The sequence below is a fragment of the Phodopus roborovskii genome, unplaced genomic scaffold (assembly GCF_943737965.1).
Source record: "Phodopus roborovskii unplaced genomic scaffold, PHOROB, whole genome shotgun sequence".
NCBI lineage: Eukaryota > Metazoa > Chordata > Mammalia > Rodentia > Cricetidae > Phodopus > Phodopus roborovskii.
In genome coordinates this window covers 1,037,859-1,065,643 of record NW_026126618.1, presented here as the reverse complement: position 1 = coordinate 1,065,643, position 27,785 = coordinate 1,037,859, and the positions used below count along the sequence as shown (strand labels likewise).

Here is a 27,785-nt window from a genome sequence, read left to right as displayed (position 1 = left end):
ATTGTGTTATTAAATACCATCTATATCTCAAGTCTACAGATGAATTTTCAGAAATTTATACACGAAAGCAGCCACGTCTATGCAGGCAAGAGGCTGGCAAACCATTGTCCACAGGCCAGACTAATAATTAGTCCAGACTAATAATTTTTATAAGTTACGTTTCCTAGAAATACCACACACCCACTGCCTTACACGCAAATATATCCTGCTCTAAGGGCAGGTGGAGAGGGCTGTCCTGATCTATGTACATCTGTGTACTCTCTAAATCGTTAAGCTTTTATTTAAATGTTCTAGTTGGTATATAGTAGAATCTCATTGTGGTTTTAATCTGAATGTTATGGCAGCTAATGACACTAAATATCTCCCATATGATTATGACCGTTTGAATATTCTGCTTAAATTTCTATCAAGACCGGTGTTTGGAGATGGGGATGTCCTTTTGTTGGTGCTTTATAGAAGCTATTTACACATTGTAGATGTGAGGCCTGTGTTAGTTGATTTTCCCATTACTGTGAAAAGAAAAATGTCTGCCAAGGAACAACTCCATGAAGAAGCTTATTTCAGTTCCTGGTGTGAGGAAATAGTCCATTATGCCAGAGAAGATGTTGTGGCAGACAGCTCCGTGAATGCAGGAGCCTGTATCAGCTTACATCTCATCCAAAAAGGAAGCAGTGTGGGCTGGAAACTGAGTCACACTCTAAATATTAACCATTCCCCCCAATAACCCACTTCCTCCCGTTAGACTATCCACTGTCTACAGCAGTTATCAGCCTGTGGGTCATGACCCCCATAAAGGCCATACATCAGATATCCTGCATATGAGATACTTACAATACAGTTCATAATGGTAGCAAAATTACAGCTATGAAGTAGCAACAAAGTAATTGTATAGTTGGGGTCATAACAATGTGAGTAACTGTATTAAAGGGTCACAGCATTAGGAAGGCCTAAAGGTGTCACAATCCCCCCAAATAGTACCACATGTTCAATCACAGATATGTAGACACATCTCATATTCAGACCATCCCATGTCAGATAAAGTTGCTGCAAATCAAATGTCTTTTTGCGATTGAGGACTTGTCTTCCTACCCTTAATACTGTCTTCAGATGAGCAGGTTTCAACTTTGTTCTTCATTAACAGTCCCAATTTCTATTTTAAAACAACTTTTGCTGAGATACTGGCTTAGATTTAGTTAAACCCCTAAGAAATTGGAGAATACTTAAAAATTTTCCAATCCATGAGTATGCTACATCCCTGTCTATATACATTTTTCTCAATAGTTTTAGTGCAAAAGATTTGTGTTGCATGGGTTATCTTTTTTACTAAAATCTTGATAAATTTTAGTGCAATTGCAACTAATGTTCCTTTCACAATTTTTCTGTTTATATAGTTTTCTATATATTTTTTTTTCTGTTTGGGGAATGATGTTTCATCTGTTGTTTCTATTCTGAGGACTCAAACCAGAACCTCATAAATTTCAAGCACACAGTCTACCACTGAACTGCACACATTTCTATTTTGTTGATAGTATATAAAGTTATTATTGGTTTGTGTGTTGACCTTGCATAAAGTAATCCTTCTGAAAACTTATATCAATTACAATTCATAGACTTCTTTAGACTTTTCTATATGTTCTCCTATGTCATCTATAAATAACAATAATGTTATATTTTCCTTTCTAATCACTAAACATTTGGGTTAACCTTGATTCATTGCACTAAAACCACCCATATAATGCTGTCATGGGCATCCTTTCTCCTAATAAGAAGGTCAAAATGTTCAATACATTACTCTTACTAATTATGTCAGCTACATTTTTATACATTTCTCATACTAAAGAGGTGTCCTTCTGTTTATGTTCTGAGAGTCATTATTATGCATTTTACTTTTACCTAAGGGTCTAGTTTTCTCTGTCTTCTAGGACTTTTATCATCGTCATTATATGTCAGTCAGTGAGCCAGAATTAGTGACTAGCAAATCCCTTCTATACACAAATCATCAATGCGTATTTGGGAAAAAGAAACATAATGATGAGGCTCCCGTTCCTACTTTCACAAAGCATGGTATAATAAAGGAAAAGAGAGACAAAGCCCTAGAGGCAAATAAAGTTCATTCTTTGTTGCTCAGCAGCAGTAGAAGCTACTAGATGAGGCCGTGCTATTGGAAGTCTCCAGAAGAGGGCACATTTGAGCTTAACCTTAAAAGAAGAATTGAGTTTTCACCAATTTATCAATAGAGACCTTAAGTGTGTGTTTGACACACAATATTCAAAGTCCAGTGTGGCCAGAGCAAAGGACTTTTTGCAAACCCTGGTGCATGATTGATGGCTGCACTTGAATCTTAGAGCTTTGCATGGAAGGATCACTAAGGTCTTGGAATGGCATGGAGGAAAGGAGGAGTTGGTGGAAAGTTCTGAAGCATTTCTTGTAGGGAGATGATGAAGTATGGTCTGGGACCAAGACACCCTGCAGACTGATAACAGCATAATGGGGAAGAGGGGTGAACGTCAAGAGACCGGTTGAGATGCCAGGGTACTAACCCCAGCAGGGCAGTGGGGAAGGAGCGTGGGAGACAGTCAGGAAGTCACTGATGGGACTGGGAGTCTAACGGCTCTGAAGGCTGAATAAGCGGAGATCTGGTTTTTACCCAAGAGGACCATGAACAGGAAGAATGGGGGGGGGCATCATATCCTGGGTGTGCCATATTAGTACTATCTGAGGAGATACTTTGGAAGTATACAAATAGCCTATTTTCAATATCCCACCTACTAATTTTAGTATTCTCCCATGGTTGTAACATCAGGGTAAAGTTTAATTAACGACAGCTTTCCATTCTCTCCATTCCTTCTATGTTTATGAGTTAAATTCCACCATGCGGAAGAGCGACACAGTATTCCTTATGCGTTTTCGGTTTATATTCGTTAGCTTGTCGCTGTGTTTATATTGCTATGACTTTGACAATCTTTGGGTTATGATCCAGTGCTACTATGAGTTTGCTGTGACCATTATTCCAGCTTCGGCTGCTGAGCCTACATATTTGTCCTGTTGATGTGCCCCCATCTTTTGTTGAGTATTTATTTCCCACTACAGCCTAGAATCAAGTATTCCGGCAAGAAGCCCCGGTTCCATTAATTAGTGAATGACATTGGGACCCACGATAAGCCCCTTGTCACTCAGACCCCATTGTTCTCAGGCCCAGAGAACATCCATTTGTTCAGTCTTATGGCCACCTTGTTGTAAAAGAGGTTTCTTCAACTTCTTGATGATTGGGAAAAATATGATGACACAATGCCACATTCCAGTTACTGTCTTTTTGAAGCAGCGATGGAAAATTGACGTTACTCATCATGCTCCTTCTCCTCCCTAGTCCTTCAGTTTGGATTCACAACTATCTTTGTGGCAGCCTTTCCCCTAGCGCCGCTTCTGGCCTTACTGAATAACGTCATTGAAATCCGACTTGATGCTTATAAGTTTGTTACACAGTGGAGAAGGCCTTTGGCTTCGAGGGCCAAAGACATAGGTAAGTCGGCTTCAGATAATGCTTTTTCTGAAGATAAGAAATACCTTGTAGGTAAAATGGAAAAGCCTGCCTGGTGCGGTGGCACACACTTTTGATCCCAGCACGGGAGGGTCAAAGGCAGGTGGATTCCTAGGAGATCAAACCCTACTTGATTTATATGGTGAGGTTTAGGCTCTCCAGGGCTGTTTTAAATAAATAAATAAATACCGCACAGTTTAGGAATTCTTAAAGTTTGCATGGAGAAGAGTTCAACTAATTTTTGAAAGGAAAAAAATGTTGATTTTTTTAAAATAATATTATATAAGAAGCAAAATTGCCTATTTAGATTGGTTTAGACGTCCAGTGTTTCATGAATCAGTGCTTAAATAGATTCCTAGCTTGGTAAGACTTAGACTCTACTGTAAGACTTAGACTCTAAAATTTTGATCCATCCCTTTTAAAAATAGACCTTCTATTTGCCCCTCCCCCCCACTTTCCTTGATGTTCTCCTGACTCACATAAAGCAAGACCTGGTTTCTCTAGAGGCAAAAAAAAAAAAAAAAAGAAAGAAAGAAAGAAAAGAAAAGAAAGAAAGAAAAGAAAAAAAATGAGCTTTGGTCTTTGGCTAGAGATACTGTTGGGTCACTGCCTTGCTCTCAAGAGCTGCTGAGATGGGCATTGTCTGATACATGTCTACATCCAGTGCTGACAACAAGGCAGATACCAGCCAGTGCGTGTGGCTGGGAACTGGGTGCAAATGTTGCCTCTCACCCACCAGATGAAGCAACTGTTTATTCATTGGGAGTTGCCTTTGCTAGTACATTGGGGACAGTCTACAAAGATGAACAGGAGGGACCCAGTCAGGACCACTGACGAGTTTCCAGTCTAATTGACACTGTGTGATCATTTTATCCAGTGGTACATGAACAGACAGGACTTGTTGGCCAGAATTCTTTGACTTATGTCTGATGCTGACCAGCACATGAATAGAACTACAGTAATTCCTTCAATCCCAAACAGTTTGCAAACAACAAACTGTAAGTCCTTGTTGCCAAAGACATTTGGAAAGATGAAAAGGACTATCACAGGTGGATTAGCCTTGCTGTTTTTCATTCTTACTGAAGAAACTAATACCACATTTCTATTTGAATAGGAATTTGGTATGGAATTCTCGAAGGCATTGGAATTCTCTCTGTTATTACGAATGCATTTGTCATAGCAATAACGTCTGACTTTATCCCTCGCTTGGTATATGCTTATAAATATGGACCTTGTGCAGGCCAAGGAGAAGCCGGGCAAAAGTAAGTGCTATAAAATAATTAGGAAACTTTGTTGGCCATTGTGTGATGTTGGACATTGAGAAAGAGGCTTTTATACTGGGGCAGTGACACACAAGCCCAGACAAGGCCTGTGGTATGGGAAGTGAAATTATATCATTACACTTTCAGCCAAAGAACACACATCCCATTTACAAAAGGACTGAGGCTCAAACAAGTCGGACAAGTTTCAGATAAAATCTAACGTGAGGGCAGCAGTTACATTTTCCTCTGACTCCTGTTCAGAAATGTGTGAGATCCTAATGTGTGTAACAACAAAAACAGCATGTGACCTAGTGTAATATGTAGTTACGGAAATGCTATTAATGTACAAGATAATTACTGCCTGAGATTCGCACTGTCATGGTATGCAGACTGCAAATTTTACATGGGTACTATGGAACCCTATACCTAAGACACAGAAGGTATTCTCTCAGTGAATATCTGTAGAGTACGCAGATTATTTTCTTCCTAGCTATGGTCATAGCTGTGTCTGTATTTTACCAGTCAAATTAAAATATACTTCTGTGTTCCAAGGTTCAAACTAGAATATATATATAGTCAGATAAAAAACTAAGCATTATTATAACATGCCACCTAGCTTTTGTTTCTGTACTTTGCAAACTGTCTTAGAATACACTAACAGTCCCTAAAGTCACAATAATAATCTAACTCTAATTGTGGTGTGTAGGTATGTACCTAAGGTCTTTGATGCCCAGAAAATCATCTTACATGTTATGTAGGCTGGTAGCTAATAGAAGCAGTCCTGTTCCCTGGTTTACAGTCTGAAGCAAATTAATTTGCTTCCTAAGCCAATGTAGGTAAATGGAGTAACTCACCTGAGTTAAGCAAACCTAGTCAGGATCCAGTTTCATCATTAATCCCACACAATTGCACTAAGGCCTGGATAATTGGGGGGCGGGTGATAAGCCTCACAATCCAGCCATTTGAAGAGGCTCCTGTGAAGTCTTCTATAACAGTCACGGGGCTATTAAATCCTAATTGTCTAGCAACTTTAAGTGAGCACACCGACTCTTTAGACGAGACCTAGAGACTTGAATTGGACGGTCCAGGCATTGCTTTCCACTGTTCACACCCCCTGCTTGACTTGGCCCAGAGAAGCTTTCCTTTGCTGCAGCCATTTTCAGATACATTCTGCACTTGACTCTCACAGCTCAGAGTATGATATCCACGGCTTTCCTTGCTCTGGAGAGCAGAGGGATATTAAAGGGGGCAAACTCCACCATAATTGCTGGGACATGTGCACAGGCAGAGCCACGCCCACACAGATCTCTCCATCCTTAGCTCCAGGGCCCCAAATGGCTCTCAGCCTCATCTCACTATAAACCTCCTGAGCTTCAGTCTCAGCAGCTGAAGCCTTTTATCCTCCCCGTTCAAAAATGAACTGGGAACAGGTTTATAGAGTTGATAATGAACCAGAGCTTTAGAATCTAGCAGCTACCAGTCTCACGGAAATTAGAATTTAACTTACTATGTTTTGGCTCCATTTTATTGGACTATTCAGCTCTGGGCACTTTCTTTACAAACTTTTCTCTTTATGAGCCATCTGCAACTTTCCAGGTTATACCTCTTGTCTTCAGTCCATTGGCCATTGCCATTATTCTTGTTTCTGTGTGTGTGTGTGTTGTGTGTGTTGTGTGTGTTGTGTGTGTATGTGTGTATTGTATGTATGTATATTGTGTGTGTTTGTGCATTTGTATTGTGTGTATGTGTGTGTATTGTGTGTCTGTGTGTGTATTGTGTGTATATTGTGTGTGTGTGTGTTTGCGTGTGTATTGTTTGTGTTTGTGTGTATGTGTATCGTGTGTGTGTGTGTGTGTGTGTGTGTGTGTGTGTGTGTGTGTGTGTTCCTTCATGGATGGCTCTGTCACAGCAGACACTCTGTTTCCTTACAATGGCTTCCCCCTCCCCTCTTTTCTGTTATCATTGTCTCTTTTTCTGGTTTCTCCCCATCCTTCCGTTTCTTCTTTCAATTTGGAGATGCTCTAGAAATAAAAAAGCTTACAGAGTAGAAGCACTGTAAAATCCTAGGAGGTCATAAGCTTTTGATATGCAATGAGCAGCTATAGTCAAAATCTCACTTGGCATTTAACCCAGCTGTAAAAATGGCACCTTTCAATTTAAATTGAACCTGAACCCAAACACTCCGTCCAGGCCCATCGCTGTGCCTCCCCCTCCATAGCGCTGTTTTACGTCAGTGCCTCCTGCTTACTGCTGGGTGAGCTGGCCTCGGCTTCCCCGTGATCACAGTCTCACTCATGTGCCTTGTGTGCTTTGGTCCCCATGACCTTTGACCCTGTGGTGACACTTTTCAGTCACTGGAGATGGCTTCAAAAGAAGGGTCAGTTCTTTCATGTCTGACCATGGCAGATATAGCCACTCTAATGTTGAGAATGCCCAGCAGTCAAGTGTTCAAGGCTGCTGGGAGGAGGATAGTCTGTTTTAGCCAGGGCTGGGAAGAAAAGGCATGATTCAAGCAGCATTTTCTACACATCGCATGGACAAAAATCTTTCGACTGAATTCCTCTTGGTGTGTTCTTCCTCATCTTGCTCATACTTCTCACTGTTTTTTTTTTTTTTTTTTTTTTTTTTTTTAAGAATCCACCTCCTCCTCTGGGGTGAGGCCACCCCTCTTCTGGGGTATCTTTACAGTGGGTCCTTAGACGGGGACTTGGATAATTTTGGACAGGCATTATGACTCGGGATTGTGATAGGGATGCAGAATGCTCTTGACCTCAGCACTGCCATGTGGCATGTACATAAAGAACAGATGCCCTTGGTTAGTTACTAAATCAAAGCTGCTTTTCCACAGAAACAGTGATGTCATAAAGGGTTTGAGCCTTGATCAAGGACTCTATGTTCATCACAGAGTTAGACACAAGCATATCTTACTCAATAAATAATAGAGACTATATTGTGTCAATCCTATAATCACTTCTGTATTCATCTTATTAGCCTGAGACGCTTTATCTATAAAACACATTTGCCTTTAAGTACATAAACCCAATCTTATTCCCCCTAGCATCTCCAACCTTTGATTTCTATTCCCAGGCTGTTGGTGTCACAATACTAAAACCTCAAAGGCAAATGTTATAGCTAATTCAAAGACATTCCGCAGCGAGTTTGATCTGAAATCGAGAAACCAGAAAGCCAACTTCTGGTTCTGTTCTTCCCCTAATAGTGATGCTATGTCCCCTGTCTTGTCCATTACATAATTAAAAACAATAAGTAACTGATGTTTTCAAAGGAGAATTCTTACATTTAAAGACATGGGATGCTTTCAAAAGTTACACGAGAGAAGTCTGTGTCCTGAGCAAGCAGTGCCTCTTGAGAGAGACGTTCTAAGTCTCCTTTGCTAGCCATGATTTCAGAGAACACCCTTCCTAATTACAGGAGATCTTTCCTTGCCCAGTACATTCTTGGGCGGTGCCTCTCATTTCTCTCTCATCATCAGGATAGCTTCATCTTTTCTCTGTCTCTCTAGAAATGGTAGTAGGTATGCAGAGTATATGCCAGCAAACCAAGTGATAGGCACGGTACCACTTGCCCTTTGTAGTCCTTCAACTGTGACAGCATGTCACTGAGTTGATGAATGGGCCTCACTGGCTCAACTGTACACCATAAAGTGTACATGAAATCTCATTTCCCTACGTTCATAACAAATTCACCTCTTTGATATGACTGCAATGGATTTCATCATTATAAAAAGAAGCAGGGAAATGTTCAAGCAGTTCAGCATTAGTGGACCTTCTCCTGTGATAGGTGAGAGAATATGGAAAGAAGATAAACAATATGCTTATACATTAGGTGCTGTTTTGATTCTATGTACATGTGGCTAACCAGCCATTGGAGACATGTTGCCTGGTGTTAAATGAATATGCTTAGTAAGTAGGTTCACAGATTTATTAACTTTATTTCTTTGGATAGAGGATGAAGGATATAATTTATAAGATAGGTGTTTGATTTGAATTTAGATTTTGTCAATGGAAATTTTAAACAGAACCAGCAGATCACAGTTTTAATTTAATCTCAATGAAGTCTTGGAGTTGCTTGAGAGGTAAGGGTGCAGATGATGGTATGAATACTCCATGTCAGTGTGGGCCTGGCTTTTGCCAGTTCCCAGACCACTATTCAGCTCCTAAGATGACTACTAAAATCTGTGAGTCAGACCACTGGCTCTTTCTCAGCAACAACTAAGAATCACCAAAGTGGTAGCTAATATGTCTTCATGTCATTTTCTAGGTATGTCTGCATAGCATGGTCTAGGTATGTCTTCATGGCATGTTCTAGGTATGTCTTCATGGCATGGTCTAGACAGATTATTCATTCATCCTCCAGACCATTCTTTCAAGAAGAAGTAGTCGAGAACTGAGGAATGTTGCACACCTACTGACCATTTGTTTAACCCACAAGTGCCCAGACAAATGGTTCTTTAAGCTCAGTTGATTTTTGTAGAAGCGAAAGGGCAGTGGTTTGTCCCAGACAAGTAATGAAGAAGCCATGACCTATGGGAATGGCTTGTGTCATCCTTTTGGCTTAAGATTCAGCAGTTTAGGATAATCACATCAGACGTGATAATGAAGAGACTCTGAAGACCATGATTTATTCATTTCCATACTATGTACTGACCTGAAAAATGCAAGGTGTACATAAAATGAATAACCATTACTCACATTTGGCTTACTATTTACTAAATACAATATTATATGCTTTACCTACATAGTGTCATTTAATCACTAAATGGGTCTATGTGGTGGACATTTTCCTTTCCACTTAAAGAGTACATAAGATAGAGACACTGCGATGACTCAGCAGCTAAAAGAGTTTGTTATAACTTGTGCTCAGTCCCCCAAATTCACGTAAATATGGAAGAAGGGAACTGATCCTCTAAGCTTCTCAGATACTCCATGACATCATGTGCACACATGTGTGTCATATTCTCTCTCTCTCTCAGTAATAATGATGAATAAATTACTTTAATTAAAGAATTATATAGGGTTAATATGAACAAAGTACAATTATATGAAAATGTTGTAGTGACATCCCTTAGTTTGTGCTCTAACAAAAATAAGGAGAAAGGAAGCTGGCAGAGTGATTGTTAGAATTACTGACCTCATCTACTCATTCAGTCCAAAAGGATCAATAGAATCTCTGACATGATTTTCCTCCAATTTATTTATTTTAAAAATAAATAAAATAGCACTCAGGACATCCACTCTACTCCCACAATCCTTCAGTTCAGGGGCGAGTCATGCTGACTGCAGGGAAGGACACTTTCTCAGAATAGGTTGTGTTTTGGTGGACCACAGAAGAAAAAGTAGTATTTATTCTTCCAGACAGAGGAGTAGGGTTTCCAAAGAAAAAGGAAAGCCAAGCAGAGGCGTGAAAGCCTGGTTGCATCCATGGCATAAGCATGGCTATGGAGGGAGATTTAAGTTGCAGAGGAGGACTTAGTGAGTTAGGGGCAGAGGAAAGACCACTGTTGTACTGATCGGATCTGCATTCTCATTCAGGTGCATGGTTGGCTATGTGAATGCCAGCTTGTCTGTGTTCCGAATTTCTGACTTTGAGAACCGGTCTGAGCCAGAATCTGATGGCAGTGAGTTCTCAGGAACTCCTCTGAAGTACTGCAGGTGAGTGTGAGCCTCTGCAGGTGAGTGTGAACCTGTGCAGGTGAGTGTGAGCCTCTGCAGGTGAGTGTGAGCCTGTGTGGGTGAGTGTGAGCCTCTGCAGGTGAGTGTGAGCCTCTGCAGATGAGTGTGAGCCTCTGCAGGTGAGTGTGAGCCTCTGCAGGTGAGTGTGAGCCTCTGCAGGTGAGTGTGAGCCTCTGCAGGTGAGTGTGAGCCTCTGCAGGTGAGTGTGAGCCTCTGGAGGTGAGTGTGAACCTCTGTAGGTGAGTGTGAGCCTCTTCGGGTGAGTGAATATGAACCTCTGAAGGTGAGTGTAAGCCTTTGCAGCTGAGTATGAACCAATTCACCTGAGTGTGAACCTCTGCAGCTGAGTGAGTGTGAACTTGTGCAGCTGAATGTGAACCTCTGCAGCTGAGTGAGTGTAAACCTGTGCAGCTGAGTGTGAACCTCAGTGTGCCTTCTGCCTAAGCTGAACTGGCTCTAGCACGGAAAGGCTTTGCTGACACCCCTTCTGGCCAAGTTTATTTAAAGCAATGGTTCTTATAATCAAAATATACTGTATGAAAACATGTTACAATGACAATATAAAGCGTCCATTTGCTTAATTTTTTTGTTTTGTTTTGGGTTTTTTGGTTTTTTTGTTTGTTTGTTTTGTTTTTTCAAGCAAGGTTTCTCTGTAGCCTAGGCTGTCGAGGAACTCTGTAAACCAGGCTAGCCTTGAACTCAGAGATCTGCCTCTCTCTGCTTCCTAATTGCTGGAATTAAAGGCTTAATTTTTTAATGAAAAATATATAACAAAAAATAAAATAAAGCAGTGTTTCTCAATCCTGATGGGAATTAAAAATCACCCGCTTATTTTTTTTCATTTTTACTAGTTCTTTGAGAATTTCACCCAGTATAATTTGGTCATATTCACTCCCTCCCCTATTCGCCTCCCCCTCCCCCTTCCCACTCAATTCTGTGTCCTCTTTTTCTTTTTAGCTCATCAAGTCCAATGTGTTCTGCTCATATACTCTTGGATGTGTGGTCTTCCACTGGAGCATGGTCCACCTATCAGGGCCACGCCCTTAAAGAAAATCAACTATTTTTCCAGCAAATATCAGTTGCCAATAGCTTCTCACTTAAGGGTTGACTTTCATGTCCACTTTCCATAAACGTACTGGGACTCTGCCTACTGTGAGCATCCCTACATGTGTCACAAACACTGTGAATTCATATGGGTAGCAATGTCCAGAAAATGCATTTCCTTATAGTTATCCACCGATGTTGATGGAGTTTCTTTAGAAATTTCTGCCCACACACCTCCTCTGAGTTTCATAGTCTTTCCATGTTGCTCCACAATGACTGTTGCGCTTTGGAAGGAGGGTGTATATTATAACTGTCCCATTTAGGGTGGGCATTCTGCATCTTATTATCTGAATTATGACAAATTGTGGGTTTCTATGTTAATCACTATCTATTGCTAAAAGAAGAAACTTCTTTTATCAGGGCTAAGAAATGCACTAATAGGTATCATGATAAATTATTAGGAATCCATTTAGTAGTATCCCCATGTAGCAGAAAAATCATAGTAGATTTTCCCCTAGGGCCTAAGACCTATCTAACCATAGGTTCTTGGCCATATATTAGTGCCAGGAACAAATTTCAGCTTGTGTAACCAGCCTTACTTCCAATCAGAAAGCAATGAGTTACTACCATGACATTTGTACCACTACTGCACTAGTGGGCAGTCTTGCCAGGCCACCTATTACTGTAGCTCAAAGACTTCACAGCAGGATAAGAGTGACAATTAGTTTACCCTTCCAATGGTGTGTGTAGCGCCTCTCAGCACTGTTTGAGGTCAGTGCCACCTTGATTTGTCCAGGTTCTGTGACTCAAGTATTTGGTGTCTTCTGCAATAGGGCTTTAAGTTCTGGAGGACAACTAAGAGCAGTGACAGTAGCCATAGTGTTTGAGGATCGTTGGGACCTTGCTGGCTAACAACTCCAAAAAGGGTGACTCGTTTGGGCTTTTTATTTGTTAGCTCCTGGTGTCAGGTAGGGATATTGTTGCCACATTAATTAGCACTAAAGAGCTTTCAAATTTGTATATGGAGACCCACAATTGTAGAGTTTCCTAAAATATACACATACAAATATAATAAAGGAGTTTAAATTGACTCAGCTGGAGAATTTTAAATCCTTCTCTTGTTCAGATAGTGACCCAAAACAACCAAGGGCTCGGGGCGATTCCCCGGGTATTTTGACTGATAGCCACCAACCTTATTCTACCTTTCTTTATCTCTTGCTCACACTGTATACCATTGTGCTTCCAAAATCCCAACTGACAAATGAACAGAATGCTAATTAATTATAGCTTGTTCCCCTGCAACACATGCCTGTGCCCTCTTTAAGGAAATGATGCCTCCAAGTATTTATGTATACAATAATATATGAAGAATTTATTGAGGTCCTACTATGTGTTGAGAATTATTACTTTGGGCTGGAGAGATGGTTCAGCCATTAAAGGCTAGGCTCACAACCAAAATATGTAAGATAATTATTACTTTGTTTGAAAAGAATGCTAACCTCCTGTGGTAAACAATATTACTCTATATGGCAGGTGACAGGACTCCTGACTGTCATAGTAGAATTCTTTTAGGGAGCCTCATAGCAAAGGTGCCATAAGTACATGGCTGTGACACTCTGATGTGTCACACTGGCCTGGAAAGGGCACTTTGGGTAGAGTCTAATAGGCTCAGCATCGTCCCCTCTGGCTTTTTATAAACAGCATCCATGAATAGGAATTTTCAGCTTTCTGTGAGCCACAATCTGAAGATCTTTCTTTTATATTATCCTCTTAATGAGTCCCTATAAAATAATAAACTTCCCATTATCTTTCCTTTACCTTACATTGTTTTGTATTCTTTTTTTCTTCAGAGACATGGATGAAAACTAGGCGTTGGTACCTAACATCTCAATTCATTTGCTTAGTCCAAACTTATAAAAGAGTTCATCTTGGCTTATGGTTCCAAAGGGAAAGTCCATAATGCCCAAGGAGACATCACAAAGCTGACCGGTCACATCTTACCCATGCAGAGGAACCAGAGAGAGCAATCAGGAAGTAGGGCAACACTATAAACCCTCAGAGCCCACTCCTGGTAACACACATCCTCTAGCAACACTATATCTCCTTAAGGTTCCTTAATCTCCCCAAACAGCATCATCACCTGGGGATCAATTGTCCAAATGCATGAGCCCATGGGGAGAGCATTTCTCATTTGAATTGCCATTGTATGTATCAATGATAAAAATGAAATTCAATAAAAGAAATGCAAGGTCTAAAACAAAATGATAATGAAATTAAATGAGAGCAGGGAGGGAGTGTCAACTAAGTATAAATGAGACTTATAATGGGCCAGTAAGTTTAGTTATAAACCAGGGATCATGGTTAGGCCAATTCTGGGCACCTAAGAGCCACAGTAATGCCTTGTGTAGGTGAAAAGGATCGAAAACAAGCAAGACATTTTTGAAGAAGTAACAACAAAAGCTTGATCTTATGCTCACACAATATACAGTAATTAATGTGGCAGGGTAGAAGAAACAGAAAGTGATGTAGAATTGAGAATTCAAAGCTATATTACATAGTAACTAAGAAACAATCCACAGGAAATGCTTATATTTAGGTCCTACTTATATTCAATGCAAAGGAGAAGAGTAGGCATGATTTTACCTGGGAAAGCCCTACTCAGCGAGTGAAAGTGAGCAAAAGGATGCATGCCATGGAAGCTAGAATAGCTGTAGTGTTTCAGGGTGTCTGGGCATCCCAACCAGACACCTCTATCCCGCTGCCCCTGCTCTCTGCCTGTCTTGGCTAGGAATCTGCTCGGTTTACCTTTTCTCTCGGATGCACCACTGCTCTAATTTTCAGGCTTTAAAAATGGGAAGCATTAACTATAGCTGGTGCTGGGAAAATCACACTTTCAGGCCAGGCATCCATTTCTTGGGAATGAGTTTCAGCGAGAAAGGGAATGTTCCACTGAAACTAGTGTCAGAGGACCAGCATCCAGTCACGTGACAAATTAAGCAGAGCAGCAGGACTGAGACAAAGTTCAGCGCCGGAGCGTGGAGCCCAACCAAGTTCGTATCATAAGGAACCCCCAGGTTCAACTCCTAGTAATCAAAATGGGGCATAAACAGCATTTGAGCTTGGCATAGAACAGGTTCTGTAGAGTAGGCAAAGCCATAACTCAGAGCATTTGCAACAGTAACTTGCAAATACAGAGTAGAAAAGAGACATGCGCAGACAGAAATGTATTGTTTTAGGCAGCTGAGAGCATCAAGAAGCCATACCAGGTTTATTTCAGTAATAACTGAGTGCCGAGAACTGGGCATGCTCAACAGAATACCATCTCGGCTGCTCCTCTTTGTTCTACTTTCATTCTCTAGCATGTTCTCTCCCTTTTCTTCCTCCCTCCTCCCCTCCCTGCCACCCATATAATTTGTGGTAGCTCCTAGCAGTTCTGTGGACTTAGGTCTTCATGATGATTCATTTAATAATAGTTCTAATGGACATCCTGTTGGTGAGTCAGGAATCTTTAGAGTTGAGATTGAAGGAGAGGTAATTCCTACCCAACCCCCATGGGTAATTACCCAAAGACTAGATATTCTTTTTGTGTGTGTGGAGGGGATGGAGTTCATGACAGGGTTTCTCTGTATACTCCTGGCTGTCCTGGAATTTGTTCTGAAGACCAGGCTGTCCTCAAACTCATAGAGATCCACCTGCCTCCCAAGTGCTGGGATTGAAGGCATGCGCCACCACCACCCTGGTAGAAGAGATATTCTTTTAGCAAAAGAAGAAATGCTGGACATAAACAAAGCAACAGATTGTCTAACACAGAGAAAGGTTTTGTTTGTTTTCAAAGTGTGTTCCCATGCATAAAGACCACACAGTAGAAATGGAAGAGCTCTGAGGACCTGAAGAATCACAGTTGAAATGCACCCCTCTCCTGTTTTGATAGATACCGGGACTACCGGGACCCTCCTCACTCATTGGCACCCTATGGCTACACACTGCAGTTCTGGCATGTTCTAGCAGCCCGACTGGCTTTTATCATTGTATTTGAGGTGAGTTTTCTCAAGCAGTTCCTTTATTTCCTTTGGCAGAATGATGTCACTTGGAGGGATGATCATGTGAATGGGTGGCAGAGACTTTGAACACAAAGACCAGCTTTACAAAGGAGCCTGGTCATGTATGGTGGCCTCGCTTCCCTCAGTCAGAATGTTTGAATTTTCCCAGAAAAGTTTCAGAGCCTCTCAGTTAACACATCGGGAATAGGCCCTACATTTAATATTCTGGGGCCATGAGTCTTGACCTTTAGGGGAAATTCAGTATTTCCATCCACACTTCCGGAGGTACCAAGACACCCTGCTTGTGCTGTGCTCTTCACAAGCCCTCCATGATGATGCACATGCTCACAGGCTGTATGGAAGACACTGTACTTGATACCACACCTGTTGCCTCTGTGCATCTCCTGGTCACATTGCTTAAGCACTGATTACTGAAGATCCAAAATAGAAAGTACAGTCTCCCTGGCAATTGCTTATATTGTGTTTCAATGAAAGTATATCCGCTATTTTCTTTCAGGCTTTTAGGAAATTGTATATTTCTATAACCCCATTTATAATGTCACATGTAGAGTTGCATGCATTGGAGCCACATCATGCATACCACAGAGGCCTTGTTTGGACTAGAAGTTTCTTAAGACTTCCAGTTTTATTATCACTTTGCCCTATAACTCCAGACAGCCAAGGGAATATGATATTAAGTTCTTTTCCTCTAGAAATTAACTAACTGATGGCTCAGTCACTCTCTTTTAACATCTTTACAGTATTTGTTTGTTTGCATGTGTATGCGAATGCCAATGGGAACGTGTGGACATCGGAGGCAACCTGTTGTTGTGGTCAGCTCTTTCCTTCCTGTGGATCTGGGGTGTAGAATTCAGTATGTTAGGCTTGATGGCAAGCATCTTTACTCAGTGAGCCATCTCACTACCCTCAGTCCCTTAGATCATAAATTTTCTCTGTGTGGCAGCACATGCCTTTAATCCCAGCAGGAAGATCTCTGAGTTCTAGATCAGCCTGGTCTACATAGAGATTTCTGGGTCAGTGAGACTCTGTCTATAAATAAATAAGAAGTAAATATACTTAACATGGCTTTAATTTCTTTTAAACTAAAGAAGGGTGCGATGAAGATGTCTTGGTGGGTAGAGTGCATATGCACAATCATGAGAGCCTGCATTTGGGTGCCCAGCACCAGTGTAAAGCTAGGTGAGGTGGCATATGCCTATAATCCCAGCACAGGGAGCAGTGAACATGGATAATTCACTGGTCAACCACTCTAGGACAAACAATAAGCCCCAGTTTCAGTGAGAGACCCCCTTCAACAAAACCCAAAGTGAAATATGGTAAAGGAAGACTCACAACATTGACTGCTAGTCTCTGTATGCATACTTACTACAAGCACATCTACACACACACACACACACACTCACACTCACACACATACCATCTATAAATAAGGGATGTTATTAAACTACTAAATGGTTTCTCATTTAGAACTTTCCTATCCTTCCTGTATATTGTTATTACCTTTTAAAGCACTAGAAGCATAGGGAGGAAGCTCTTAATTTGTCAGAATTTTGTGCCATCTGTGTGCCACTGAGTTTGTTTTGAAAAATTGAAGGATCCCTATTGCTGTCCTCCAGCACAGATCCATTGTTCTTAAGTAGTTTAGAGTTGTAAGGGCTCTTATTCACATTGTCACCTGTGAATTCATGAGTCACCAGGGTATAGACAGACAAAGATGACTGTGGTTCTAGAATCCCAACCATTCACATTTCAGGTAAAGGATAAGTGACACTTTCCCAAAAAGAAAACACCACTTCCTGACATGACCGTTTCCCTAGGCCCATGTGTGGCACTCACTGGCAATCTACACAAAATGTTTGAACTAATTCTGTTTTTCATAGGACCATTTTACAGGTGAATGGATTAAGGCCCGGGGGAGTTAAGTGCCCTACCAGTGGACAGTCAGCTCCTAAGTAATGAAACCTGCTGAGTCAGGACTCGATCCTTAGGTTTCTGTTTTCCTAGTCTCCATTGAGCATCTCTCTTCATCTTCTCCTGCACACCCTGGTCCTCCTCTCTAGATGCTCTCCATTGAGCATCTCTCTGTAGTGGGATAATGACATTTCCCATCATCTCTCTTCATCTTCTCCTGCACACCCTGGTCCTCCTCTCTAGATGCTCTCCATTGAGCATCTCTCTTCATCTTCTCCTGCTGCACGCCCTGGTCCTCCCTCTAGATGGTGTCAACAAACCACATTCAGTTCTGCCCTGACCTTTGTCCTTTCCTCATCCCACTCCCACATGTCCCGGACGTGGAGCTTCGTGTCCCAACCACTCCCTCTGATTCTGTTGTGTTCTCTGTTGCATTTTTTAGCACCTCGTGTTTTGTATAAAGCACCTCATCTCCTATCTGATACCAGACCTCCCGAAAGATCTAAGGGATAGAATGAGGAGAGAGAAGTACCTGATCCAAGAGATGATGTATGAGGCTGAGCTGGAGCGTCTCCAGAAAGAGCGGAAGGAGAGGAAGAAGAATGGGAAAGCACACCACAACGAGTGGCCATGACCAGGTAGGTGACCAGGTGACCACAGTCAGGTCAGGTGAGGGTCACCTGCCTCAAACACCCAGAAACAAAACAGAGTTTTCACTCACAGGTCAAAATAAGCCTCTTAGATGCTCCCCAAATCAGCTTGTTTCCAGAACCATTGCAACTTGAGCCTCCCTCCTTCATGGTCAGTCTGCCTTCTTCCCTGCCAAATTCTGGATTGGAATCAGGGTCTTTGTAGGTTGGGCCAGGTAGCACAAACCTTCCTCTCCCTTCTACGATACCGAGGCTATTGTCTTTCTATCCCCAGGGTAACATGTCTCTTCCAGATGTCTTTTATGTCACACCAGGCCTACTAAGGCTTCCCAGACTTCTCAGCCCATTGAGACTTAACTCCTAAACTCCTCTGGTCATGACCAATAGCACTATATGCTAACACACACACACACACACACACACACACAGAGAGAGAGAGATTTGTATTGTTAATTTGTGATCTTCAAAAGCTGTCATCAGGCTTTCTCAACAAAATAGTAAGCTCATTGTGGGTCGTAATTTTAATTCTTCCCATTAGCTGGTGGTAGATACATGATACCTAATAAGTATACACTCGATAACAAAAGTCATTTGGCTGAAGCTGTAGACATTGTATAGAAATTCAGCAGAAACCTCTGCACATCCTATCAAAAAGTTGTGAAACTTTCTCCCAAGTCAGTTACTTGTTCTATGACCTTAGACAAGCCACCTCATTTCCGCAAACCTTTGTTTCATCAATTGTAAATTGTTTAGATGAGCCCTCTGTTCTCATATTCCATGAGACTAATATTACAGGGCCAAAGGGGTTCTCTGGCTTTTTGTATTCTTCAGTGTTTTCTTCTTTATTTTATCAAAAACTTTGTATATTTTTTTTCAAATTCTGCCTCCAAAGGAAAACTGAGGTACAGAGAAACAGAATTTCCTATGACTAAGTTGTAACAGATACCTGCAGAGTGCATATCATTGATGGCAAAGTTGCATCATCCTCACTGTGTGTAGACAGTCCCACGGGTTATTATGGCTTTGATAAGAGCCTGAACTTGGCAGAAACAAGATAGACCTAAAACCAGCAGGAATAAACATCTGAACTCCTGCCCGGTACTCAGGTGCAGATTAGACTTAGGCTTCATGGGAAATGAAATAATTCTGCCATTCCAAATATCTGCTCTTTGGCCGTGACTGTGGTAAATTTACTGAACTTGTGGAAGTCTACCTATTAAACTGAACTAATAGGTAGCTCAACTAATGAAGCACACGGGTAGCATTTGCCAAGCACTAACACACCATAGCATCTCCACATGTATGTCATCATCATGTGTGGTGTCAGCTGCAGAGTCTGTGTGTGGTGTGGCGTGTGGACTCAGTTTCTGTGTGTGCGAAAGAAGAGGAAGCAAGCAGCCCTTTAGGGAATGAGTTGCTCTGGTCTTAGCTTTCTGGGATTTTGGCATATATTCTACCCTTCTAGCCCCTGGTTCATTCTGATTATCTCCCCGGTCCTTCTTTGGAAAAGAAAGGCTGAGTGTATCCAGGGTTTTTGGGTGGAGTGGGAAATAGTTTTCTCCACCAAGAATTGTTCCTAATAGCTCCAGTGGCCATAGACCAAAGCACAGGCACATGTCATTGTCCTTAGGGGCCAGGCTGGGTGGCGAGGCAGGTGACCCATCCTGGGGGATTCGTCTGCCTTCTCCAGCACATGCTGCTCTCTGCCTACTTCTCATTTTTATCTGAAAGCATAGCTTTTGTGTCTTTATTCCCACAAGAGTCAGTTGGATTCCTATTACTTCAGATTGTCTTTCTGACTCGCTTGCCATAAAGCAGACATAATGTTTATCCTTCCCTTACTCCGTTTGGGGTTCCAAATTCTTGGGATGCCTTTGACACACTGTAAGCACACAAGCTATTGTTCACCATGATCTAGAGATGGCCTAAGTGTGTAAAATCCTGATGCCTTTTCTCTTTCTAGGTGGCAGTTGATTTCCAGGCTAAAGACCTGGATTTTGTTTGCTTCTCCCAGCAGTGCAAAAGCACATTCGAGTGAATGACTAGCAATGCACCCGCAGTGCATGCTGCAAGATACGCCATGCAGCCGCAGACAGGGCGGCAGTCAGGGGAGGGCTGAGATGGAGACCCGCTGTGGTGAAATTGCGCTGCAGTCCAGCACACAATTGCTATCTATTCATAGACCATTCTTGACCAAGCAAGCATGCACGTTACGGGCAGTTAACATTCTCAAGTTTTTAAAACTAAGGGGAAACTTGTATACTGGGCCTGTTTTTCAGCCTGTTTGCTACCTTTTTTGCATTCTATCCCATGTGAATTTTACAGACACTGGGCTTAAAAAAACAAGGGGTATTTGGACACCTGGACACATTCCTAGAATGTCATCAAGTCCTAATTCTACGTCACCAAATGACACAGATAAGACCCTGTTTACAACTTTTTCTTTCTTTTTTTGTTAAGTTCAGATATTTCTGAGGAGATGACTCTATATGACATATCTATAGCTATGTGTATGGCCATAGATGTATTTCTGTGTGTACATATGTATAGTCATGTATTCCTACATATGTACATACAAATGCAGAGGTATATAAAGTACATAGGAATCCCTTATTTGTAAATAGCCAAAAGTACTGACATGAATGATGAATTTTCACATTTAAACAGTCACCGACATGAAGCCATGTTTAATGCTTGTATAATGTGATACAATAAAATTTAAAATAAATTTATGCACATGGAATATTTTCAGCTGGCTCTCCCGAACTTCTGTTGTATTTTCTCCTTCTGGAATAAAAGGGATGGCATGGTGCAATTTTTAATGCAAACTTTCTCACTCCCGCCACTCTACTTGCAAATTACTCCAATTGTGTTTTTCTTCCTTGCCCATCTTGATTCCATACTGTCTTCTTGGGGTACAGAGCCAATGGCTTAAAAATCAGTATGAAGAGTTTGACGATGTCACTGGCACAGGATGTAAGGGGAAAAAAAATTAATCATCAGTACTGAGCATGCATCTATGTCCCTGCCTGCCTGCTAGACTATTGCACTAATTCTGAAGAAGAAACAAAGTAGGGGAATGCCCAGAGATCTACAAGGATGGCCCCAACTAACAATCTAAGCAATAGTGGCAAAGATACCTTAAATGCTCTTTCCCAGTAATGAGATTGATGACTGCCTTATCTGCCATCCTAGAACCCTCATCTAGTAGCTGATGGAAGCAGAAGCAGACACCCACAGCTCAACACTGATGCGAATTCCGGAATGCAGTTGTAGAGAGGGAGGAGTGATGAGCAAAGGGGTCAAGACCAGGCTACAGAAACCCACAAAGACAGCTGACCTGAACAAGGGGGAGCTCATGGACCCCAGTCTGATAGCTGGGAAACCAGCATAGGACCAACCCAGACACCCTGAACGTGGGTGTTAGTTGGGAGGACTGGGCAGTCTATGGGGCCTCTGGTAGTGGATCGGTATTTATCCCTAGTATATGAATGGACTTTGGGAGCCCTCAGCCTGGACACATGGGGGAAGGCCTAGGCCCTGCTCCAAATGATATGACAGACTTTGAAGACTCCCCATGGAAGGCCTCACCCTCCCTGAGGTGCAGAAAGGAGATGGGATGGGGGATGGTAGGGGGAACAGGGGAGGAGGAGAGGGTGAGGGAACTGGGATTGACATGTAAAACAAGCTTGTTTTAAATTTTAATTAAAAAAAAAGGTCACCTGTCTGGGTACTTGACCAGAAATATACTTTAATTACTCTTCTTCCAGAGATGTAGAATCTATTAAATTCATTCATACCATGTGTATTTAGGATGTTCAACATTTTTATGACCATATTACTAGCAGGAAATGGTTACTACAGCCAAATTCATGTGCTCACATGGTACTAGTCCACACTTCTGTAACAAAAATACTTAAGACCGGATACTTTCTAAAGAAGGGAGATTTACTTAGCTCACAGTTTTAAAGGTTGAAATTCCAGGCGTGGGGGACCCCAAGTGTTTGGCTATAGTGAGGAAACCACCATTTGCAAGACAGGATACCACAGAAATTCAGGAGTGGGCTCACACAGTTTCAGTAGCACAAGTTCCCAGGGTCCCATGAGAATTATATTAAGCTTTGCCATTATGTGACTGTTGACATGATATTCTTCATTAGTGTTGACTAGTCATGTACTATTGTACTCATCATTAAAATCTCAGCTGTTTAGGTCATTCAGGAGCGGAGTGATTTCAAACATGAAGTTTTTCAAATCGGCATTAAGTCTTGGAAATTGCAGAAATTTTTGTTGACTAAAAATGTAAAGCCTCATATTTATATGTGTGTGTTTATGTGCACGTGCATCCACTAATCACTTTCTCGGCTTCTTGTCTGTTTGTTTGTCCTTGAGACAGGGTCTCGTGAAGCCTAGGATAGTCTTGAACTCACAGTGTAGCTGAGGATAACCTTGAACCCCTGATTCTCCTGTCTGTACCTGCTGAGTGCTGGAATTATACCATGTCTGACTTCAAGATATCCTAGTAATCTCATGGTTCATGAGAAGGGTGTTATTAGAAGTTCTTGGTGGGATTCAATAAACATCCTTTCTCAGCATGCAAAACCATAATCTTGAGCCAGGTGTAATGGTGTATGCCTTTAATCCCAGCACTCAGAGTCACAGGCATTCGAGGGTAGCCTGATCTACAAAGTAAGGTACAGGACAGCCAGGGTTACATAGAGAAACCCTGTCTCAAGAAACAAAACAAACTGCATGGCATTAGGAGTTAACCTGAGACTGAATCTCAGAATTTTACAAGTGTTAATAGGATGTTAAGACTCCAGGTGTTGCTATGAATAGTAGAATCAGTTTAGCACTAAATCTTGTAACAGCCCCGATCCACTCTGGTCCACACTGAATGCATCTATGGTCTTAATACTGATTCAGCCGTTGGAGGGACTACTAAATAAAACCCTCAAAATGCCACACTCTTGAATCATTGCTTTTTAGCGTACAATGAACTGCTATAATTTGGATCTGGAGTAGCCCCCAAAGGATGTGAATAAAAAGATCTTCAGATTATCACCATTTAAAAAAAAAATGGAGCCATTCAATAAAAAGTGAACTACTTATGAAAATGTAGGGCAGAGCAAGATGGCAGCTAAGATCCTCCAGCAATCGTCTCCCTGTGGGGAAGGCCAAGAGGAGCAGCTCCTCAAATAACAAATTATCTTCACTAGAGCTCCTGGGATCAGATGTGTGAAGCCCTGGAAGGAATACAGTGAAGATGCCAGCACTGAGTTCAGAAATAAACAGTCTGCTTTTCAGTGGGTTAGCAAGGTGGCTGAATGGGGCTCCCACTCACCGGATCCTCCTCCACCAAAGCAACAAGGCATATTGCATGTCAAGATGAACGGCCCCAGGATAACGGTGAAACTCAAAAGAAAGAAGCAAAACTGGAGTCCTGAGACATCACAGAAAACGAAAGAGAAAGAAAAGGCCGGCAAGCCGCCAGTGCAGACGCCTGCGAGCGGTCAGTGCAGACACGGGCAAGCCTGGGTGTGTCAAAGGATTGAGAGCTTTTCAGGGTTATGCTCTAAATACGTAAGTGTGACATTGCTCCAGAAAAGAAATTCATTTGACCTCCCAGCCAATCTTCGTGGTGTTTTAACCAGGATTTATCTTGAGATGGGACCTAGTGTCCAAGTTGGGACTGAGCTGGGAGTGGGAAATCCTTGCCTATTCTGGGACTTGATAGGCATTCCTCTTCTCTGGCACAAGAGATTGCCCCCAACCAAGCAAGACTTGGCTGGTGGTTACTCTGCCCCAAACCCACTGAGGATGTCACAGTGCAGTGCAGGGCTCTGTAACAGAAGGGAGCAGAACCAAGGTTCCAAGAAGCCTGCCTGCTGAATCGGGGGCACAGCAAGTCACAAGGGGCTTTGCATGGGCGTGGGAATGGACTGCGGTAATTTCCCCCACGGTCCCTACCATCTGTCCCAGTAATTAGACAAGGTGCTCTTGAAGAGAATATTGTGAAAAACCAGCGCATGAGCATGTGTATGCACGCGTGTGCACACATACGTTGACGCACACACCCATGTACACACATGAACACACATGCACAAGCTTCCTCTCCATCATGAGGACTTCTTGCTTGGCCATGGACTTCCTGCTACAATACCTTGCCTTGACACAGGCCCAAAATATGGACTGAAATCTGTGCACCAAAATATACCTTTTATTTAAACTTGGGTATTTGTTATAGAAACAGAAATCTGAGTAATACAGTGACTAAAGAAAGCTAAAGTGAGGAAGTAAATAGAAAGTGTCAGGAGAGAACTTGCAGTTTTACATGGAGGTCAGAGAATACCTCACACGGAGGATGACATTTGAACAGAAACCTGTAATAATTCAGGGACTGGGTCACATGACTATTGTGGAAAGTTCCCCCAGGCAGTTAAACAACCTGAGACAGGGTGTACTTTGCCAGGTTTGAGGGATAAAGAACCACAGAGGCCAGAGTGAAGTAACAGAGATCGGAAAGATAAGGTACTCAGGGTGGTGGGGCTGTATCTTTCAAGCAGTGGCCCCTAAATGGAGAAAGGCTGTGTCTGTCCCCCAGCCCTAGGACTAATCTGTCACTCAAACTGACTGGCCCTCTCCAGTCATTCCTTGTTTCTGTGAGCAGTTAAGGAGTAAAGGGTCAGAGTGAAGTCAGAAAGGTTATCTGGGAGGGATGAACCCCCTTCACAGGAACAAAACGTCCGAAATAGAGTGTGTGCCACTGAAAGATAGCCGGATGTTTTCTACGTGTATGAAGTGTATCATGATGGCTGGGGATAGAGGTTAAGTGCAAGATAAAACCATCTAGAGAAACAGAGGAGAGGTATGGTGCACATGCTACTAGGTTCTAACAACTGAGCAAATATTTGCTTCAAAGATTTGAGATACTGCCAACGGTGGCTTGCAGTACAAGAGGAGGGTACATAAAACAGCAGGGAAACAGGAGTGGATTGTGTAAGTATTACACTGTGAGGCACTCAATGCAATAGCACTCTAGAAAACCTGACTGAGGGGTGTGAGCCTTAATATACAATGAGGACATAGCATCTTCTGAGTGGAGCTTCCAAAAAGGTCAGGGAATTAGAACCATCATCTTCCGTGTATGATTTGTAGGCCTGAAGCACCATCGCCCTCAGGAAAACAAAGAGACATAAAATCCTGGGCTCTGTGCCAGTACTGCCTACATCAGAAGCTAGGAGAACAGCCTGGCCGAACAGCCTGGTCCCTCCAGGTGATGCTGACACTGGCCAGCGCTCTAGGACAGAAGGTGGCTGCTGTGGGTCACCCAGAGAGCAAAAAGGGAGCAGCGGAAAAGAAAAGAGAAAAGAGGAATCTGCCCCTTCAGAAGTAGATGGGAGCAGCGTGTGCAAATGCCATCAGCAGACACTCTGTGCCCTTGGGGTGAGTTCACCTAAACAAAGGGGAAATGGACCTCCGCAAAATGAGGAAATGAGTGCTTGTGAAACAGGGTGATAAAATTGGGACTTTTCAAAATAGTCTTTGGTTTGATGAATTTAAATCGAAAAGGTTTAATCTATCCTTCACAGTGAAAGGTCAGATGGGAAAATTGGAATTTGCTCACCCAGTGACTGGACAGGGAATAAGTGGGTACTTCATTTAAACGACCAGAAGTACTCACAGAAGAGCAAGGGTCTTGCCAAAAGGGAAACTTGGCATCTGCTTGCAGGACACTTTCCCCAATTAGGCAGTTGGATATAACCACAGTCATCTTCTGTACCTAAACCTTTCTTTAGCTTGACTGGCCACTTAACTTTATATTCCACAAATCACAGCTTTGAGATAAAACTATTAGCTTTTTCTCCAAGAAGATGAAAATTATCAGATTTGGTGTTTCCAGTTCTAGTCTGAGGTCCTGATGTTAGCAACAGTCATTCACACTAATTTTTAAATTTTATCAACTAAAAACTGAAGTCAGTACAGAAAAGCTGGTCCACTCTTGAACGTTTTGGTATAGAGGATTAAACCTTTTGCATGCTAGACAAGGGCTCTCCCACCGACTTACACCCCTGGTCCACATTGCTTTGCATCCCTTTCTATTAGTGAGCTTCACATCACTACAGTGGAATGCCTGACTCCACCAAAGCTCTTCTATCCATATGGATTCACTAGCAAGTGTCCTTGCAGAGCCGTAGGTCTGTCAAGGTCTCTGGTGTCTGCTACACTGTGGGTGCTGGGCCTTTACTGAGACCCCTCTTGGCTGCCCTGCTGATGCTCTATATTGTGGAGATCCTGCAGCTTTGTGTTTTCAGGACCAGGTGCCCCAGCAGATCTCAGATGGGGTGGATCGGAATTAACTGTCTCTTTGAAAGGGAAAGTTTTCTTGAGCTCATAGATCTCAACGTTCACAGCACAGCTGAAGGGGCCCTGTGCTTCAGGCTCTGATGAAGCTAACTCGCTGTGACAGGAACACCAACCAGGAGCTGCAATCGGTCAGGGCTTGGCTGGAGAAAAAGCATGAGTGGCATTGGAGAATCACTTCTGAGGGCATTGCTGCCAATGATCTGCTCTGGATCCACTTCCCACGGGCTCAGCTGTCTCCTGGGCATACCACCCTGTGGACCACGCTTTCAGCATGGCTGTTTGAAGTACAACATGTAGATCATAACATTTCTGACTTCAAGTACAATGTTAACTAATTAAAAATATTAATGGTCCTCATTGACAAAATTATACGAGTTCATTTGCTTTCAGTGTTATGATTTATATACAGCAGTTAGTTCAAAAGAACCCTTTATGGCGTAAGTAAGGTAGAGATATCTTTCTGTTATAGATGAAGGTAGCATTCATTATACTCAGTCAGACACTTATTCCAAGAGCAGACAACCACAAAGATTTTTATGGAAATTTTAATCAGTTAATTTTAAAAATTAGATTTATAACTGTATTTTATGTAGAAATATTCAACTTTCACCCAAATTTCACCAACCATGGTACATTACATGCATTAAGGCATTTTTGAGAACTAGATGGTCACGCACACAGTTGACTCAGGTTTTAGAGGTGCTATGAAGGAAGCCTAGGGTCTTGCACATGCTCAGTAGGAATTTTACCTCTGAACCACAACCCCCCCCCCACTCCTCAGTTTACTCACTGTCAATAATCTTTATGAGAAGCCACAGACTTTCCTGTAAGAATCAATTCGAGAGGGTTCACTCTGTCTCAGCCCACCCTGACCCATGCATCTGTATCATACACACACTTAATTAAGCAAACAAATCGCATTCCCTATGCTTGACACAAATAACATGAAATTAGGAGATCTTAACAGCCATGTGTTTCATATCACCCTAATGTGTGGCCATATTAGAAACCAGGTTGAGAAGCTGGGCTCGCCTAAGGCTGACCTAAATACCCACTATTCAGGCCTCTCTGAGAATATGCGGTCATTATCCAGCATCATAACGTTCTACAAGCCAATGCTATTTTCAGATAGAAGCATCCAGTTGTTGACTTCTAGAAAGCATCAGCATTAGCATCCATGATTTCTCAAGCTACACACGCTATTATCTTCAGCTGACTGGATCTTCAGTTGGAGAAGGAAAGCTGCCCTATCCTGTGGGACT

General features: G+C 42.2%; 1 protein-coding gene across 4 annotated transcripts in view; it reads left to right on the top strand.

Moving 5' to 3' along the window:
- Ano4 (anoctamin 4) overlaps positions 1 to 20,907 on the top strand; it is a 323,121-nt gene extending 302,214 nt beyond the window's left edge. For all 4 annotated transcript variants that reach the window (XM_051206302.1, XM_051206301.1, XM_051206304.1 and 1 more), the window contains 6 exons: positions 3,368 to 3,520; positions 4,653 to 4,800; positions 10,350 to 10,469; positions 15,466 to 15,571; positions 17,949 to 18,144; positions 20,120 to 20,907. In XM_051206302.1, the coding sequence (XP_051062259.1) occupies positions 3,368 to 3,520; positions 4,653 to 4,800; positions 10,350 to 10,469; positions 15,466 to 15,571; positions 17,949 to 18,140 (719 nt within the window). In that variant the 3' untranslated portion in view covers positions 18,141 to 18,144; positions 20,120 to 20,907. The remainder of the gene's footprint in view (positions 1 to 3,367; positions 3,521 to 4,652; positions 4,801 to 10,349; positions 10,470 to 15,465; positions 15,572 to 17,948; positions 18,145 to 20,119) is intronic.
- Positions 20,908 to 27,785: the final 6,878 nt, after the last annotated feature.